Source organism: Eurytemora carolleeae, unplaced genomic scaffold (assembly GCF_000591075.1).
Source record: "Eurytemora carolleeae unplaced genomic scaffold, Eaff_2.0 scaffold2313, whole genome shotgun sequence".
In the NCBI taxonomy this organism is placed as follows: Eukaryota; Metazoa; Arthropoda; class Copepoda; order Calanoida; family Temoridae; genus Eurytemora; species Eurytemora carolleeae.
The window spans coordinates 3,905-20,469 of record NW_019398198.1 but is presented as its reverse complement, the minus strand read 5'-3'; the positions used below and the strand labels follow the sequence as shown (position 1 = coordinate 20,469).

The 16,565-nt window shown below is 30.1% G+C and overlaps 3 protein-coding genes across 3 annotated transcripts; 2 read left to right on the top strand and 1 right to left on the bottom strand.

Moving 5' to 3' along the window:
* Window positions 1-696: 696 nt before the first annotated feature.
* Window positions 697-5,155, top strand: LOC111716988 (endoplasmic reticulum resident protein 29; the record flags this gene model as incomplete). Its single annotated transcript, XM_023492503.1, has 7 exons — window positions 697-780; window positions 1,284-1,358; window positions 1,783-1,833; window positions 2,266-2,311; window positions 2,760-2,826; window positions 3,511-3,606; window positions 4,653-5,155. Coding segments are annotated over 7 exons (491 nt in total), but the record flags the coding sequence as incomplete, so codon positions are not given.
* Window positions 5,156-9,618: 4,463 nt separating this feature from the next.
* On the top strand, window positions 9,619-14,038 carry LOC111716990 (uncharacterized). The gene is made up of 4 exons (XM_023492505.1): window positions 9,619-9,644; window positions 12,081-12,292; window positions 12,424-12,817; window positions 13,012-14,038. Exons 1-4 carry the CDS (start codon window positions 9,621-9,623, stop codon window positions 13,243-13,245), a joined length of 864 nt encoding a protein of 287 aa, XP_023348273.1. The 5' UTR covers window positions 9,619-9,620; the 3' UTR covers window positions 13,246-14,038.
* A 388-nt stretch (window positions 14,039-14,426) lies between these two features.
* Window positions 14,427-15,770, bottom strand: LOC111716989 (UPF0696 protein C11orf68 homolog). The gene is made up of 2 exons (XM_023492504.1): window positions 15,353-15,770; window positions 14,427-15,221 (listed from the first exon to the last, which is right to left on the bottom strand). The coding sequence occupies exons 1-2, from the start codon at window positions 15,756-15,758 to the stop codon at window positions 14,533-14,535; spliced, it is 1,095 nt and encodes a 364-aa protein (XP_023348272.1). The 5' UTR covers window positions 15,759-15,770; the 3' UTR covers window positions 14,427-14,532.
* Between the last annotated feature and the right edge of the window lie 795 nt (window positions 15,771-16,565).

Sequence of the window (16,565 nt, the reverse complement as noted above, 5' to 3'; positions counted from 1 at the left end):
TTTATTATGTACGATATTTTTTCAAGTGTTGCAATTTTTTTAATGGTCAATTTTCTTTTCGGTAAATTCAATTGGGACTCTTTGTTTTAAGAATATATCATCATTTACTTATTCTTAAAAATATACACCCCTGCATCCTTCCTTCAGCCAGGAGGGGAAGGCCTAGGAAACTTGCCGTTAACGGTGAAAGCCTTAAAAAACTAAGAACCTTTCATTAGATGTTAATATCATCTTATGGTTGATAAAATTCATTGTTTTCGTAATTGTCATGCAATTTTTATTTGTAATTCTTGTTATTTTCATTGTTATTGTTATTGAGAAGAGTTTAAGGGAATAATTTACCGATTGTCGAGAAATGTTTACATATTTTTTTTGTTTTTGTTATTGTCATTCTATTGTTTTAAAAAAATATTTTTGTTATTATTATTTTGGTTGTTGTTGTTGTTGTTTTTGTTGTGGTTGTTGTTGCAGTTGTTTTTAATGTTTTTATTTTTATTGTTATTGTTTTATGGTTATTATGTTTTTTATTGTTTTAATTGTTTTTATTATTGTTATTGTTTTTATTGTTTTTGTTGTTATTGTTGTTGTTATTGTTGTTATTGTTGTTATTGTTGTTACTGTTGTTATTGTTATTGTTGTTATTGTTACTATTGTTATTGTTATTATTGTTATTTTTTTATTGTTATTGTTATTTAGAGAATGGTGAGCTGGGTAAAAGATTTCAAATAACTAAAGATGATTATCCCACAGTAATACTGTTTGTTAAAAACAATCAAGAAGGTATTCAGCAAACTCATACAAATTAGATCAATTTTAATATATTTTGCATCTGTCATTTTTAAAATTTCCCCTTTATAGGTGTAACTTTTAATTGACCCTCGATTTAAAGAGGGATTTGCCTGATTCACAATCGTAATCTTGAAACCTAAATCTGATTAAAAATATGGAACATAAAACGTCTTTTTCGTGTTAACAAAAAGTGTTTTAATTTTGATAGCTTTCTCCATAGCTTCTGAAGCAAAAAATGCGCAAGTAACTTATGCAGAGAAACAACAAATGAAAATTAACAGTTATCAAAACGAAATTAATTGATTTATAATCCATTCTTTATCATTATCTTTAGGTATTCTTGTAAATTCAACTTAGAATTGACTTAGATCTAATGTTGAGTTGTTAATTATATCTTCTGAATTTATAGCATGAGACACCTTCCATTCGTTTACATATATTTTTCTATATTTGTTTCTTCAGGTAAAATATGAATATGTTTCTTTTTGTTTCAGGCAGTATAGACCAGCATAGATTTAAAGACGACTTTACGGCAGAAAATCTGAAAAACTTTATTAAAAATAAATCAGGGATTCAAAGATTTTTAATTATATATTATAAAAATATAAAAATTAAATTTTCTTTTGAAAAAAATGACGAAATGGTTTGTTTTATCCGTAAGTAGGTTACTTGGTCTATCTCTCTAAATATCAGATTGTATATCCGTCTATTTATATATAACTGTATATCTGTTAATCTATCTAGCTATATAATATAAATATATCTCTCTAAATATCAGATTGTATATCCGTCTATTTATATATAACTGTATATCTGTTAATCTATCTAGCTATATAATATAAATCTATCTCTCTAAATATCAGATTGTATATCCGTCTATTTATATATAACTGTATATCTGTTAATTTTTATATCTATCTAGCTATATCATATAAATCTATATATCTAAATTCTATCTATCTTTATTTCTATCTAAGAATCTATCTGAATCAGGAGTCCGATTGCCGCTTCAGGGCTGTATTGAACAGTACGATATATTTGCAGGTAATTATTGGACCAGGATCCGGATCCGGTTTTGCATCCGGATACAATATACATCTTATTTCGGATCTTATTAGCTTAATTGTCTACTCTGATTCACACCGTATAAAATTTCATATGCCCTTGTATCCCGATTCTCGAAAAAAAATTAATTCTATAACCCTCCCTCCCTCCGACCCCCTCACATAAATTGTGCGTAGGTTTCGAGTGTGATTTCAGATAATTTATTCCAACTAAAAGTTTGATTTTGTACAGATTATTTAAAAATTTGGCAGAAAATATATCGAATTCTTTATTTTTTGCCGTATGAACTCCAAGAGGAATTTACCGAACGCCAAACTCTTGAAATAATAAAAATGAATAACCTAAACCCCAAGACTTAACTAACATTTTTTTTATAATTATTTAAATCTAAAATAATAATATGTTTTTTAGACAATTTTGTGAAGGCTTCTCCTTCTGAAAAAGAAAAAATAATCAAGTAAGAAATTAAACATTAATTGATATTAAGATATAAGATAAATTCATTCAATTGAAAGTCTTAACATTTTTTAAAAAGTCTTACTTTATTTGTGTCAACAAGAAATCTTTTTAAATAACTATTATAAAGAATCAATGTATTACAAAACTTTTTTCTCTTCAATGTCTTCTAATAGTGTATTGTTCTCTCTGTACCACTGTACTTTACTGTACTGTACTTAACTGTACTATACTTAACTGTACTATACTGTACTGTACCATACCGTACTGTACTGTATTGTACTGCACCGTACTGTACTGTACTGTACTGTACTGTACTGTACTGTACTGTACTGTACTGTACTGTACTGTACTGTACTGTACTGTACTGTACCGTACTGTAATAAACTGCACTATACTTTATTGAACCGTAATGATTGTACTGTACTAACGATGTTCTCTAAACCTAGATCTGCTGAGATAGGTGCTACTGATTTCGAGTCTCCTGATTTAGAGAGAGCACAGACTTATATAAAGGTATTTTAACTATCCCCAATAAGAGCAATATATCGTTTTTACCCATATTTTGCTTTTGAAGGTTCTAAAAGATCTCGCCAATGTCTTTCATAATAATTAAAAATTTTCGTTTTTTTTACAAAATTATAGAAAACATTTATTTTGATAGAATAACGATCGATAGTCTGAATCGTTATTTAAAGAATGATTAGAAAGACACTTCGACCAATTTTTAAATATATTCAAAAAAAATTCGTGTGTCTTCTGAAATACTAAAACTACTAAATCTTAAAAAGCTTTCCCCAATTAGATAACTGGTTTCTATTCAGTATTGCGTAAACTGGTTTCTATTTAGATAATGCGTAAACTGGTTTCTGTTTAGATAATGCGTAAACTGGTTTCTATTTAGACAATGCGTAAACTGGTTTCTATTTAGATATTGCGTAAACTTGTTTCTTTTTAGATAATGCGTAAACTGGTTTCTATTGAGATAATGCGTAAACTGGTTTTTATTTAAATATTGCGTAAACTGGTTTCTATTTAGATAATGCGTAAGCTGGTTTCTATTTAGATAATGCGTAAACTGGTTTCTAATTAGATAATGCGTAAACTGGTTTCTATATAGATAATGCGTAAACTGGTTTTTATTTAAATATTGCGTAAACTGGTTTCTATTTAGATAATGCGTAAACGGTTTCTATTTAGATAATGCGTAAACTGGTTTCTGATCAAGATTTCCTGCCGAAAGAAGAGAAAAGATTAAACAAATTACTGACTGGAAAACTTAATAAAGACAAAAAGGTGATATAATTGTACATTTTAACTGAATATTGAATATACATATAAAATAAAAAAAATTTAATTTTCTCTCTAGAAAACTAGCATTATTGCTAGACACTTTTAGACTGCTGTAATATTATCAATCTAAAACTTGAAATAAAACATTCGCATTATAATTTGTAATGTTAAACAGTGTTCCCTGAAACATGAGAATTATGAGACGGCTTCTGAATCGTCTGTTCCCCATATTTGCATCTTCAAAATTGACAATATTGAGATATTTGTCCAAATTCGAATTTATCAAAACCAACAAAATTTTTCAAACTTTGAAGATACAAAAAATACAGACCAAATTTTCAATAGTTCAAAGAACTTTCAATCATTTGATGCACTTTTGTCATCAAATGCAAATCATCGAAGAAGATTTGCAAGCTGTCTCTTAGTCCCCATGCTTATTGAGACATCCTGTACAAGTTTTTACATAAGTCTGGTATAACAAGGGAATCGAACGAAGGCAATAATAATCAGAATGCAACGTGTGCATACTTTCGTTACGACTAGCTACTTGCAGTTTTAAGATTGAGGAGTTTACAGAGATTAACTTACAAATGCTGTTTCGATCAAAGACGATTTAAAATGTCGTCTCTCAAAACTTTTCAATGTTTTTTTTCTAAATTCAAATGAACTTAATATAATAATGATAATAATGATATTAATGATAATAATGATAATTAATAATGATAATAATGATAATAATTATAATAATGTTAATAATTATTATAATGATAATAATGATAATAATGATATTAATGATATTAATGATAATAATGTTATTATTGATTAAAATGATAGTAATCATCATGACAATAATGCTAAAAATGATACTAATTATAATAATCTTAATTTAATCATAATGATAACAGTGATAGTTATCATAATGATAATAATGTTATTATTGATAATAATGATAATAATAATAATAATAATAATAATGATAATTATGATAATTACGATAAGCAGAAAACGTATATTATTATGATAATGTTAATAATTATGATAATATTTAGGCCAATATTGAGGAGAGGTTGAATATTCTAAAATCCTTCTACATCAGATCATCAGTCAGAGATGAACTGTAAACATTCGGGAAAAAATTTTACGTCAAAAACATTTTCCTTGCATTTAAACTTTTTATGTTCTAGCCCCCCTCCCCTCCCCCCTTAGAAAATCATATTTTTCCTCTAAAAGTTATACACATTTTTTTAAAGGTTTCATTCTCTGAATTGAGAAAAATTGAAAAGTTTTAGGAAAACAATGATGATGTTTTGGATAAAAACTATCAAAAAGAATGAAAAATAAACTTGCGTTTTGGTGTCAAATTTACCCCCCCCCCTGAATCCTCAAAAATCTTTGATTTAATTATGAAAAATAAACATCCCTGTAACATTGTGCACTTGAATTGTTTTATGTAATTATAATGTTTCATTTTTCTACAGATCAAATTGATATTTTTCTACATATTTATATGAAGCTTGTTGATCTCTATAAATAAAAATTATCCAGTTTATTATGTACGATATTTTTTCAAGTGTTGCAATTTTTTTAATGGTCAATTTTCTTTTCGGTAAATTCAATTGGGACTCTTTGTTTTAAGAATAAAAAATTTAAATAGGTATTCTTTTCATTTGTGAATGATATATCCTGGAATTTTTATTCAAAAATTGATAAATCTCTTATTCGGGTTTTCTATTAAAGTTACTTGTGCATATGTATGCCGCAGAGACAATGTAGAAGATGAATAAAAAACGGCAATATCTTCATCATTGCTTCTCATGTAAAACGGCAATATCTTCATCATTGCTTCTCATGTAAAACGGCAATGTCTTCATCATTGCTTCTCATATTAAACTGCAATATCTTCATCATTGCTTCTCAGGTAAAACGTAAGCATCTTCATCATTGCTTCTCATGTAAAACGGCAACATCATCATTGCTTCTCATGTAAAACGGCAACATCATCATTGCTTCTCATGTAAAACGGCAATATCTTCATCATTGCTTCTCATGTAAATGGCAATATCTTCATCATTGCTTCTCATGTAAAACGGCAATATCTACATCATTGCTTCTCATGTACACGGTAATAGCTTCATCATTGCTTCTCATTTAAAACGGCAATATCTTCATCATTGCTTCTCGTGTAAAATATGAAAGGGCAATGGGGAAATATTCAAAAAATGTACAAATCAATTTTTGAATCTGAGAAATTTTCAAACATCAAGGCCGTTGCAAACTAGACAAAGAGAGAAGGTAAAATGTATGCGACACCACTGGTATGACTTCGACTACGAAATTCAAATCATTGTTATTCTTTTCAATCAAAGGAATAATGATTAAAAACTGCACAATTTCAATTCTAACTTCTGATACATTCTAAAGCACCAAGACATTAAGGAAATATTCTATTTGCCTGTATATTCGGGGAAACTAGATTAATATGTATCAATCGCTCATGCCATGGCATTCAAGAATTATGTAATACAACAATTCAATCCTCGTATTTTGTACTTCAATCACTTTGTCCTCCAGTTCCTGGGAGCAATCTAATTTGTAGTTCTTATTATCGTTCTTAATAGAATTGTAAAATACGGTGAGAATCGGAAATTAGAGGAATTTGAGTCCTCAGGCACACTGCCTGAAAGACTGCTTTTTCCTGTAACAAACTAAATCTTTGTTTTGACCCACTTCCACTTGTCAGATTTTGATAAAATTTAGCTTTTTGGAAAGCCTTTTACATAAGGAAACAAATTGCACAAGTTTTGCGAAAAAAAATTGCAAATTTATTGCAAACAACCTATTAAAGGAAATTTGCACATTTTTAGTTTTTCTTGAATAAAAATCAGGTTATTTAAAATTTTGCAAAAATTTTTGCTAATTTAAAATGGCATGGTCAAGGGCTTTTAAAAAATGTATAATTTTTTATTTTTTGCACAAATCTTTTTTTGCAAACATTTTTACTATATAACTGGATTTTGCGATAAGAAATTAAATTTTTGCAAATTTAAAAATTCTTTTGCATATTCTAAAAGTAGAGCACAAGAGCTTTCCAATGATGTGTTATTTGTCATATTTGAACATCAAACATGGGATTTAGAGGGGGGGTCAAATTGGCCCCCCCCCCCCAGCATATCCTGGTTTTCAAGTACCCCAGCAGAGCTAGGGTTAAAAAGTTTTATGTTTCAAATGAATCCTAAAGAATTCGTCCAAAACACTGCATACTCAGTTTAACTACCTTACATAGCCGGTCTGTCCCTTTAATGGTAACTTCAATAGGCCTGTTTACACTGCACAATTGCTGTGTCTATCATTAAAGTCTAAAAGTCGTCTTTCTGTTACAGAATTTAATGGTTCTCACTAGTTTACTTTCTTTGAAAAAATTTGAAAATTGAAATTTGAAAAAATGATGAAATCCCTAAATGTTGAAAGAAAAACTGCAAACTATATTAAATAGATTGAAGTTTTTGATGTGTTAGTGTAATAAAACTCTTTCTTGAGCTTTTAAAAAAAATTGTTTGGGAACCCATCTATGCCTGGGAATTCAACTTTCTAGAAAATATTCAACCAACTCAACTCAGACATTTTAAACCAAATTAAGAAAATTCCTATGGTTCTAACAAGTTACTCAGTTATATTTTAGGCAAATCAGTAAATGGTTTCCTAAGATTTGATTAAACAGAGATTACTATAGTTTATATATATATATTGCATGATGGTGGGTGGGGGTCAAAGACAGGCTAAAGTCTTTGATGCCACTTGTTTCTGAGATACACGTATGCTCATTTTAACAACATAACTGTTTTTGAGATACACGTAGGCACATTTTAACAACATAATCTACATATTTATATGAAGCTTGTTGATCTCTATATTATTTAGGGATGGGCACTTTCTGTTTTAAAATTTTTCAATATTTTCAAAACGTTTTTTTGAATAGTTTTCGTTCAGAAGAACAGAAAGATAGATACTACGAATTACGATTAACCAATTTAGGCAGAATATTAGAAGGAAATCGAAAGATATTCTTTTTTCATATATTTGGCTTTTCTACGGTGGTAGGCGATATACCAATATAATAAAGACGACTTTTAATTTAAGTTTTATAATTGTTAGCTTACAAGTTAACGAGTAATAAAAGAGCAGATTTTTTAATTGATAGCTTTTCTATGTTTCCATGTTTTTGTGTACCAATTATGTTTTAAGCATGTATATAAATCAAAAATGAAATCAAAAGTCGTTTTCATTTTTTTGATATAATCGCCTACAATCTTTTAATTGTAAAATTATTCTAAACATGTCAGTTTTAATTGTGTTTGCATCCTTACGTTTGATACTTATTTCTTCGTAAATAGTGAAGTTTTTTTATTAGATAGAACATTTTCTGTTTATATTTTCGAGCATTTTGTGTTTTTTTAATGCTCATCATTAAAAATAATAAATGTGTACAAAAATTCATCCTTTTCTAAGGCTTATATTTCACAGTAATCGATAGGTTTTATGCTACCCGGCTAAAATTATTAAGAGTTTTGTCTATTATTTCTTAAAAATGAATGTTAAAATCAAATAAATTATGGTTCTAATTGTAAATGTCTGTTGCTGCGAAAAAGTAAGGATTTATGTTCTTGAACATTGACAAACTCTAAAACCTAATTCTGTAAAAATGAATATATAATATATCCTTATAAAAAAAGGGATAAAAATAGTTATATTTTTAGTAAAAATAATTGTTGTATTTTTGGCTGAAAAAATGAAATAAACGGTTATTCTATTAGTTAAAAAGTTTACAATAATTTGGTATGAAAATAGCTACATTTTTGGATAAAAATAGTTATATTTTTAATAAAAAGTTATTATAATTTTTGTAGTTATATTTTTAGTTAAAAAATGGCAATATTAGTTATGCTTATTAGCGTTATATTATCGTTATTAGCGTTATGTTATGCTTATATCATTAGAGTTATATTTTCCCTGCCCGTCACTTGCAGCGGTTCATCAAATTACTGTGAGCTTTCAAAAGTGTGGATCATTCTTGTATCTTAAACTGACGGAATCTTTAAATAGTAACAGTAGATAAAAGTTCCAGTCCTTCTTTACGTTTAACGTTTTTAGATAAAAGTTCCAGTCTTTCTGTATGTTTAAAGTTTTTAGATAAAAGTTCCAGTCTTTCAGTATGTTTAAAGTTTTTAGATAAAAGTTCCAGTCTTTCAGTATGTTTAAAGTTTTTAGATAAAAGTTCCAGTCCTTCAGTGTGTTCAAAGTTTTTAGATAAAAGTGCATTCTGTACGTAAAAAGTTTTTAGACTTTAAAGCTGAGGCTCTTCAAGGGTCTGATATGTAAACCCTACTTAAAAATTGCTTGCTATGACAAATGTTTGCTTTTGTAACATTATGCAATATTTTTACTGTGACTAAAGATATTAACCAAAAGAATTTTTTAAAATCCTTTTTTGATCAGAAAAAAAACAATCTTGAATTGATAAAAATGTTGTTAAGTGAGTTTTTAAATTAAGGTTGCAGAGAAGATCTGGGATAAACAGAATACTGTACGGCCCATAATAAACGTAGGATTTTAAGTGATGACGGTTTATATCGTCGACATGTTCCCCATGTCATTTTTACATTCGTAAATACAATTTTTCCCAGGAACAATAGTTCTTTATGAAAAATTCTTGTCTTGGGAATTCCAAAATGTGGGTTACCATATTTAACCTAAAAAATTGTCGAAGACATTAAAAATCTGTCTAGATTATAATTTATTACATTACAACGAAATATTTCAAATGTTTAATATCTCCATCAATTTTGAAGATACAAAGAAGGCAGGTCAGATTTATAAAAGCTCATAAGACCGTTTAGTCTTTATTTTTACACACAGCCAGATTAACAGACGCACAGATAGACAGTTTTCTAGATAGATAGATAATTGATGAATTATATAAAATGCGTGCTCTGTGGTTCTCACACTTCAGAGGGGATTTCATGGTGATACAATCATACAACAAGGTAATCTCTAAACTATACAGTGCTCTCCAAAATATAGTGAAATACTGTGAGAACCAGAAAACTATGGAACAGAAAGACGACATTGAAGCAATATTTAAAGTGTATTTGATGTTTTACAAATCATATAGTTTAACTATTAGCTTAAAAACCAATTGAAAAGTGAAATGGTTTGAGCTGAAAACTTTAGAATTGGAGAGGAGAAAAAGCATTGATTTCGATATCGACTATTCTAAAGTTTTCAGCTCTGTGGACACAAATACAGTGTCTCATGATACGTTAAGCTATTTAAAGTTATCACCCAAGTCTAAAGGTCGTCTTCCCATCACAAAGTTTTATGATTTTCACTGTATATCGTTGACTATTGGGCCAAAGTTTTATTGTTGACTTACACTGCACGCTCATTGTGTAAGGCATCACTAAAGCGTGTACAGTGGGTTTAATTAATCATTCAGCTGATCAAAATTGTAGAAGATATCGTCGTTTTACAGCTTGAACATATTTTCAATTGCTTCTGAAGACAAATTATCCCTTTATATAATAATTGCTGAAGTGCCAGGATTTCCCGTGAAAAAAATTTTAAAAGAAAAAATTATTTTTGAAAAAAAAATTCAACTTTTGGAAAAAAATCGAGCAAAAAAACTAATTCATTTAGCCTGTTACCCGCAAGGTAACCATAGGTTGGCCAGTTTATATCTAACATATTACTATCTATATAATAACTCTCTTCGCTCATATATATATATATATATATATATGGATATATGTATATTTATATTTTAGCTAAAGCTGGCCAAACAGCTAGATTAAATGGGCCGCGAGTAAGAAAAGCTAAGAAATGTCAACATTTTTTTCAAAAATCGAATTATTTTCTTTCAAAACACATTTTTTAAATCCACGGGCAACGCCAAGCACCTCAGCTAGTAAAAGTGTATATATATGAGAGAAGAACTTTATTATTAGAATATTAGAAAAAAACAAAACAATTTATAATAGTCAATTTTCACAGAGAAATATAATGGTCATTCTTTATCCGCCAGCCGAAGATCGTTCTTTATCCGCCATTCAAGCGTTATATGGTACAATTGTGAATCAGATATTCCACTTTTCAGTTAAAATTCCGAATACAGTCTCTTTAATTCTATTGTCTTTCTGCCTCAGTGAGTTGAATAAACGAGCAGGACTCAAGTCAAATAATGAAACACTGCGCTGCAGATATATCTGGATAAGCGCGCTTTGATAATTTCGTGCTTTCTTCAGGATATTGCGCTCTCTAGTTTACATTGGACATTTGTAATTACAAGAAAAACACATAATTACAAACAAGGTTTATGTACACTAGCACAGTAAATTAGGGGGTCTGCTTATTAGCCAGTAATGAAGTTAAACGAAGTGCTTTTTATTTTATTTTTTATAATTTTTCGTTGGACTATCTCTTAGAAATATTAAAGTTAATAAAGTTCTTTAGTTAATTTCTACGGAATAAAGATTAAATGTTACTGAAAACGATACAGTCAGGATGTAATTCTGATTAGTTAGTTTTACGTACAAGGTTAGAGTGAAATAGAACACTAAATAGTATTGGTAAATATTTGACTACAGTGAGAACCAGACAGCTCTGGAATATGAAGACGACTTTCAGTCTAAAATTATGACTTTCAATAGTCCAGTGAACACGAGTTAGTAAGTGTATGCTTCATGTAAACTATCCCTTTTGCTTTGTAACAATATCAAATATACTTAATTATTGCTTTAATGACGTCTTCCTTATCCGCCACAGCTTTTTGGTGCTCACTGTTTGACGTATTTTGATTTTTCACAGAACTAGCTTGAGGTAAAAAAACAGGTAGTGAATAAGTCCGGCCAATTCTTACCCGGAGCAAAATATTTTTATTTTCAATCTTTTTTTTATAAAAATAGTTCCTGATATATTTATAACTAGTTCCTAGCTGTCCAAATATGTCATAGAGATTGGCACGCTCGGCTTTTTTTTCTTTTCGCTCATTTTTTTTAATCATTCGTTTTTTAAAACTATCGTATATTCTCACTAAACGATCATTCAGTAAAATCGTATGTTCAACGAAACAGTTCCTTCAGTAAAAAATATCGATTTTCAAAAGTTTGTTCCAAAAAATCGTTCATTCAGTAAAAAAAACGATATTTTTTTTCAAAATCTTTTAAAACCATCCTTCGCTAAATAAAAAAAATATATTTTTATGTGTTCTTAAAAAATATCTTTTAAAACGACGTTTTTTCATTTCTCTGAACGATCCTGGTCGTCTGACCATCATTCGGTACATTTTCTGAACGATAGGATTTTTTTTTCGTTCACAAAAGTGATGCCCATCTCTGGTCGCAGCCAAATAAAAACACAAGCCCTGTTCTATAATCCAATCTTGAAATTACATTCAATATTTTAACTAAAATATTTTGTTTCAGATGATGATTGCAAACTATATCCTACGTCTTCTTCTTCCAGTTGTTCTGTGCGCACTTGTACAAGGACAAGAAGTTGGACAAGGACAGCAGCTGATAAAAGGACAAACAAGTCTCGATGAAAGACGAATAATTCTTGATGGAGAAGAGCTAGAGAACCTGGCGTCCTTGCAGCTCAGAAGACAAGGAAAAGGCAAACGCCGAAAAGTCTCAAGGTGAGTCAACTTGTCTAGTCAAAAAAATCAGAATTTTATATTTTATCCCCATGATTTTACTATAATTGATTCCTAAAAAAACTAATATGTAAGCTTTCTTTGGTTTTATAGTAAATCTAAATATTTTCTAGAAGATTTCATTTTGGTCCGGCACAGCAGTCTGTTCGTGAGGGCCGACAGGTGAATTCTGTAGAACAAGATGGCGAACAAGATGGCGGACAAGATGGTGGACAAGATGGCGGACAAGATGGTGGACAAGATGGCGTCATTCTTCCACAGATAGTTGTTTCCCCACTTCCACCAACTTTAGAAACTGAGCCAACTGAAGATGTCCCGCCCAGCCAAGAAGATGTTGAGCTAGTTCTTGATACTCCACCCTCTACTCAGGCGGAGGCGGTCACACCCTCTCCCAGTATAAAAGTGGCGAACCGCCCCCCAAAAGTTCTGAATTTGTCTGGTGACACACCCCCTTGGTGTAATCCTAAACATCCAATGGGAGTCTGGTTACTATTCAAGGGTGTTAGGGTAGGATAATGAATATTATTATTATAATTAATATTATAATTGTTGTTATTATTATCATCATTATTATTACTACTATTATTATTGTTACTATTAGTATTTTTATTATTTTTATTATTATTATCATTTTTATTATTATTATTACTATTATTTATTACTATTATTATTATTATTATTTTTTTATTCTTTTATTTCAGATTGACTGTAGAAGACGTGGAGTCCCAGACTTTGGTGCCTACGGAGGTCTAGGAGCTGAGGATAGAGCTGAGGCAGGTGTAGAGGATGCACAGTCTCTAAAAAGTTCTCGGCTACAGGCAGCGGCTTATAGCTCTCAGCTGGAGCAGGATTTCTCGCCCAATTCTGAAATATTTGCGGAATTTATAGAATTTAAAAATGCCGAAGAAGAAGGTTCTACTGATTTAGAAGCTTAAATTGCTATATTTAAATAAATAATGAAGTATCCTTTTAAAATATTTATTAATAAATATAAAATTTCTATATACCCCTTTTTCAAAACTGGCCTCCCCCCATGCTTCTTAATTGTAACATTTGAAACGTTGAAGCTTTATACAAATAAGAGAATGAATACATGTAAAAACAAATGGTCTGAGGGGAGTAAGATACCTCTGTTAGACCAGTAGAATCATCCTTTGGTCCTACCTTTGAAAATGAATTTCATTTTGTGGACAATGGACATTCATAGTAATGCTCTTGTTAAAAAAACGGTCTACTTTATTGGGAGGATATTCTCCTACCTGCTGCTCCACAAGAACTGTTTGGAGATGCCTCAAAATTTAGAAACAATAAACAGGAAAAATTAGAAGGGAAAACTTTCTGATGTTAAGCTTTACACTTTCAATTTTTTCGTTGGTGCATGAAGACAACATTAGAAAAGGGGCTAGCAGACATTCTTCCCTTTATTTTTTTTACCTTAAGTAAAATGTTCAAGAAAATGAGTTGCTGAGTCATATAACTCATGTGCAAACAATATAGAGTTTAGAAGAAAGGAAAACAAATCAGCTCAGCTCAAATTTAGTTGCTGAATCATCCAATTATCTAGTGCAAAACAAGAAAGGCACCTTAACATAAATAGTTCTAAAACTGGCAGTGTTTAGCATACTGCGAGGATATCTTTAAAATTCTTTTTTTTTAACTATTGTAGATATGATTGTAAGATGTATCACAAGAAGAAAAGGAAGAACAAGGAATATTGAAATGTCAAAATATTTGCTTCTTGTCATATAACTATTTAAAGAATATTGTTAAAGAATTTGAAATTAAATATGTAAAAAAAAACAGCCAACAGCCCTGTTTTTCAGTAAAAATAAAAAAAAATAAGTTTTTTCGTGACTCGCTATTAGTGAATATTCAAATCTTTTAAATTCTCTTAGACAATTAAGGTTTTTCATTTGTCATTGTTCAATGGAACCCCCTAGAACTTTGGAAAATGAAGCTGACATTAAAGAAATTTTACATATTGCATTTGATGTTATATAAAGCAAATGATTTAATAAAAGCAAAAAATAGTGGAACTGGTCTATGTGCACTACAAAATTGCTGTGTTTTATGTTTGTATGAATATTTGAAATCATAACTCTTTTTCTAATTTTATTTAAAATAAATTATAAAAATAAGCAACTACAGATAAATATTACAATAATCTAAAATAGGAAAAAGTCATTCTTTGAAGACTTAGTAATCTGTGAATTCACCATGGTCTATGAATTCTCTGTGATCTTTGTAGTCTCAGTAATATGTGAATTCATAGAGGTCTGTGAATTTCCAATGCTCCTTGATTCTGTAGAGCTTGGTGAATTTGCAATTTCTGGAGGACTCATTGCGACACCTGCTCCTGCTTTAATTAAAGTTCTTGTAATTTTCCCAGTTATGAAGGACTTAACAATTGAGGCTTGCGAATTCCAACTCATTCTAGAAGAGTAAACACTTGGACAAATATTGTACGGGTTTCCTCTGTAAATTCCTAAATAAGTATACAAGTCTGGTTTGTATTTCAAGACTATTCTTATTCCCAAGCTTCTCAGAACATTCTCAGCTTTCACAACCTCCTGCATATTTGTAAAGTCTGATGTGTAGACACAAATCACATGCATGTTTGGATCTTCGACACCATTCTCATCATTCTTGGGAGATACCTTGGCAGTAAACACAGCTGACCCAAAATCTTCGTTAAATATAGCAGTGGCTATAAGACCCCATAGCTCATCTACTTTTTCAGAAGGTACATGAACCATCCATTTCCCCACGATTATTTTAAACATTTTTGCAACTTCCACCAAACCTTTTTGGTTTTTGTTAGGCATATTGTTCCAGTACTCCGTTGCTTCCAATACAGAATCAGAATCAGAATCAGAATCAGAATCAGAGTCAGAAACACCCTCAACATTATCTAAAAATGTAACTATTTTACAGAATGCAACAAATTCTGGGTGTTACATTTTCACACCAAGATTTGCTATCAAGCCAGTAGAAATGTAACTTAAAAATGGGGGGGGGGGGAGTTGTTTGTAAAATATATACCTTTGGATTGGCCATCTGAATCTAGTTCAATACAAATCCATCCAACCTCATTACTTCTGATAACTGAAGATCTGTTGTCAGCCAACCATAAGTTAAACATCATCTTATTCTTAGGAGAAGAAACTGTAAAAACTTCCCAGTAGCCATCATCTCTTTCCCTATTATCCTTAATAAGCTCTGTCACAGTGGGTTTTTTATTGGATTTAACTACTCCAGGTTTACAAACATTTTCCCTGCTTTCAAGGTTCAGTGAAGCTTCAAAATTACTATTTATTTTTGTCTCAGGTTTTTTTTGATCATTATCAACATGTTCTTTTTGTTCTTCTAGAACTTCCAATTTATGTTGAGCGTGATCTCTAGTATCCAATGTATCATCAACTTCTGATCTTACCACTACCTCGCCCATAGTGAACAAATGTCTTCTGAAATAGTTAATACTTATTTTCAACTTTTTACTAGATACTTTTGACACTAAAATCAACTACAATAAATTTGAATAAAACTGGGTTGCTACATACAAAGATACTTAACGTCTAAGGGGCGGATCACAAGGGTGACTGGCCGGGCCCACGCTCCCCAACTGAATTTCCTTAGGGGGGCATCACCCCCCCCCCCTAAGGAAATTCATGAATCATGATGCGAAATAAAAGCATCAAATCATTAAATGATTATATATTCTTTTTTGAATAATTTTTCTTTCATCATTTTAAAAATCAGAAAAACCTCTTTATTGTTTTATAAAAAATCTCAATTAGCAGTTTGATGCAATTGTTATTATTGTGCTTGGAAAAAAAGGAAAATTCTTAATTTAAATATTTCATACAGTGATAACCAGAAAACAATAGAATAGAAAGATGATATTATAGCAATACTAAAGCGTTTTGTTTTTTTTACCAGTAGCTTAGCTAAACACTATTTACACTGTACAATTACTTTGTCTAATGTTCATTGAACTAGTTTAAAACTTTTAAAGCCATCTTCCTATTCCAGAGTTTTCTGGTAATTTTACTGTAAAAATTCATTAAAATTTTATTTGATTATTTGTAAGCACTCAAAAAAGAATAGATAATCACCAACATTATTACCTTTAATAGATATGTAAAAATGTTACTATGATATGATTTATATTGAACTTTCACAAGTTTAAAGTACCAGAGGTCTGGAAGTTATCCAAATTTAAGCGGGGGAGGGGGGGGGGGGGAATTAAAATTCG

Excerpts from the sequence above, each read along its gene's own strand:
- LOC111716989 (XM_023492504.1), bottom strand. The coding sequence starts at position 15,758 with ATGGGCGAGGTAGTGGTAAGATCAGAAGTTGATGATACATTGGATACT. Across the intron at positions 15,222-15,352 it reads TTCAGATGGCCAATCCAAAG|ATAATGTTGAGGGTGTTTCT; the intron begins GTATATATTTTA and ends TTACATTTTTAG.
- LOC111716990 (XM_023492505.1), top strand. The coding sequence starts at position 9,621 with ATGGTGATACAATCATACAACAAG. Across the intron at positions 12,293-12,423 it reads AAACGCCGAAAAGTCTCAAG|AAGATTTCATTTTGGTCCGG; the intron begins GTGAGTCAACTT and ends AATATTTTCTAG. Across the intron at positions 12,818-13,011 it reads TACTATTCAAGGGTGTTAGG|ATTGACTGTAGAAGACGTGG; the intron begins GTAGGATAATGA and ends CTTTTATTTCAG.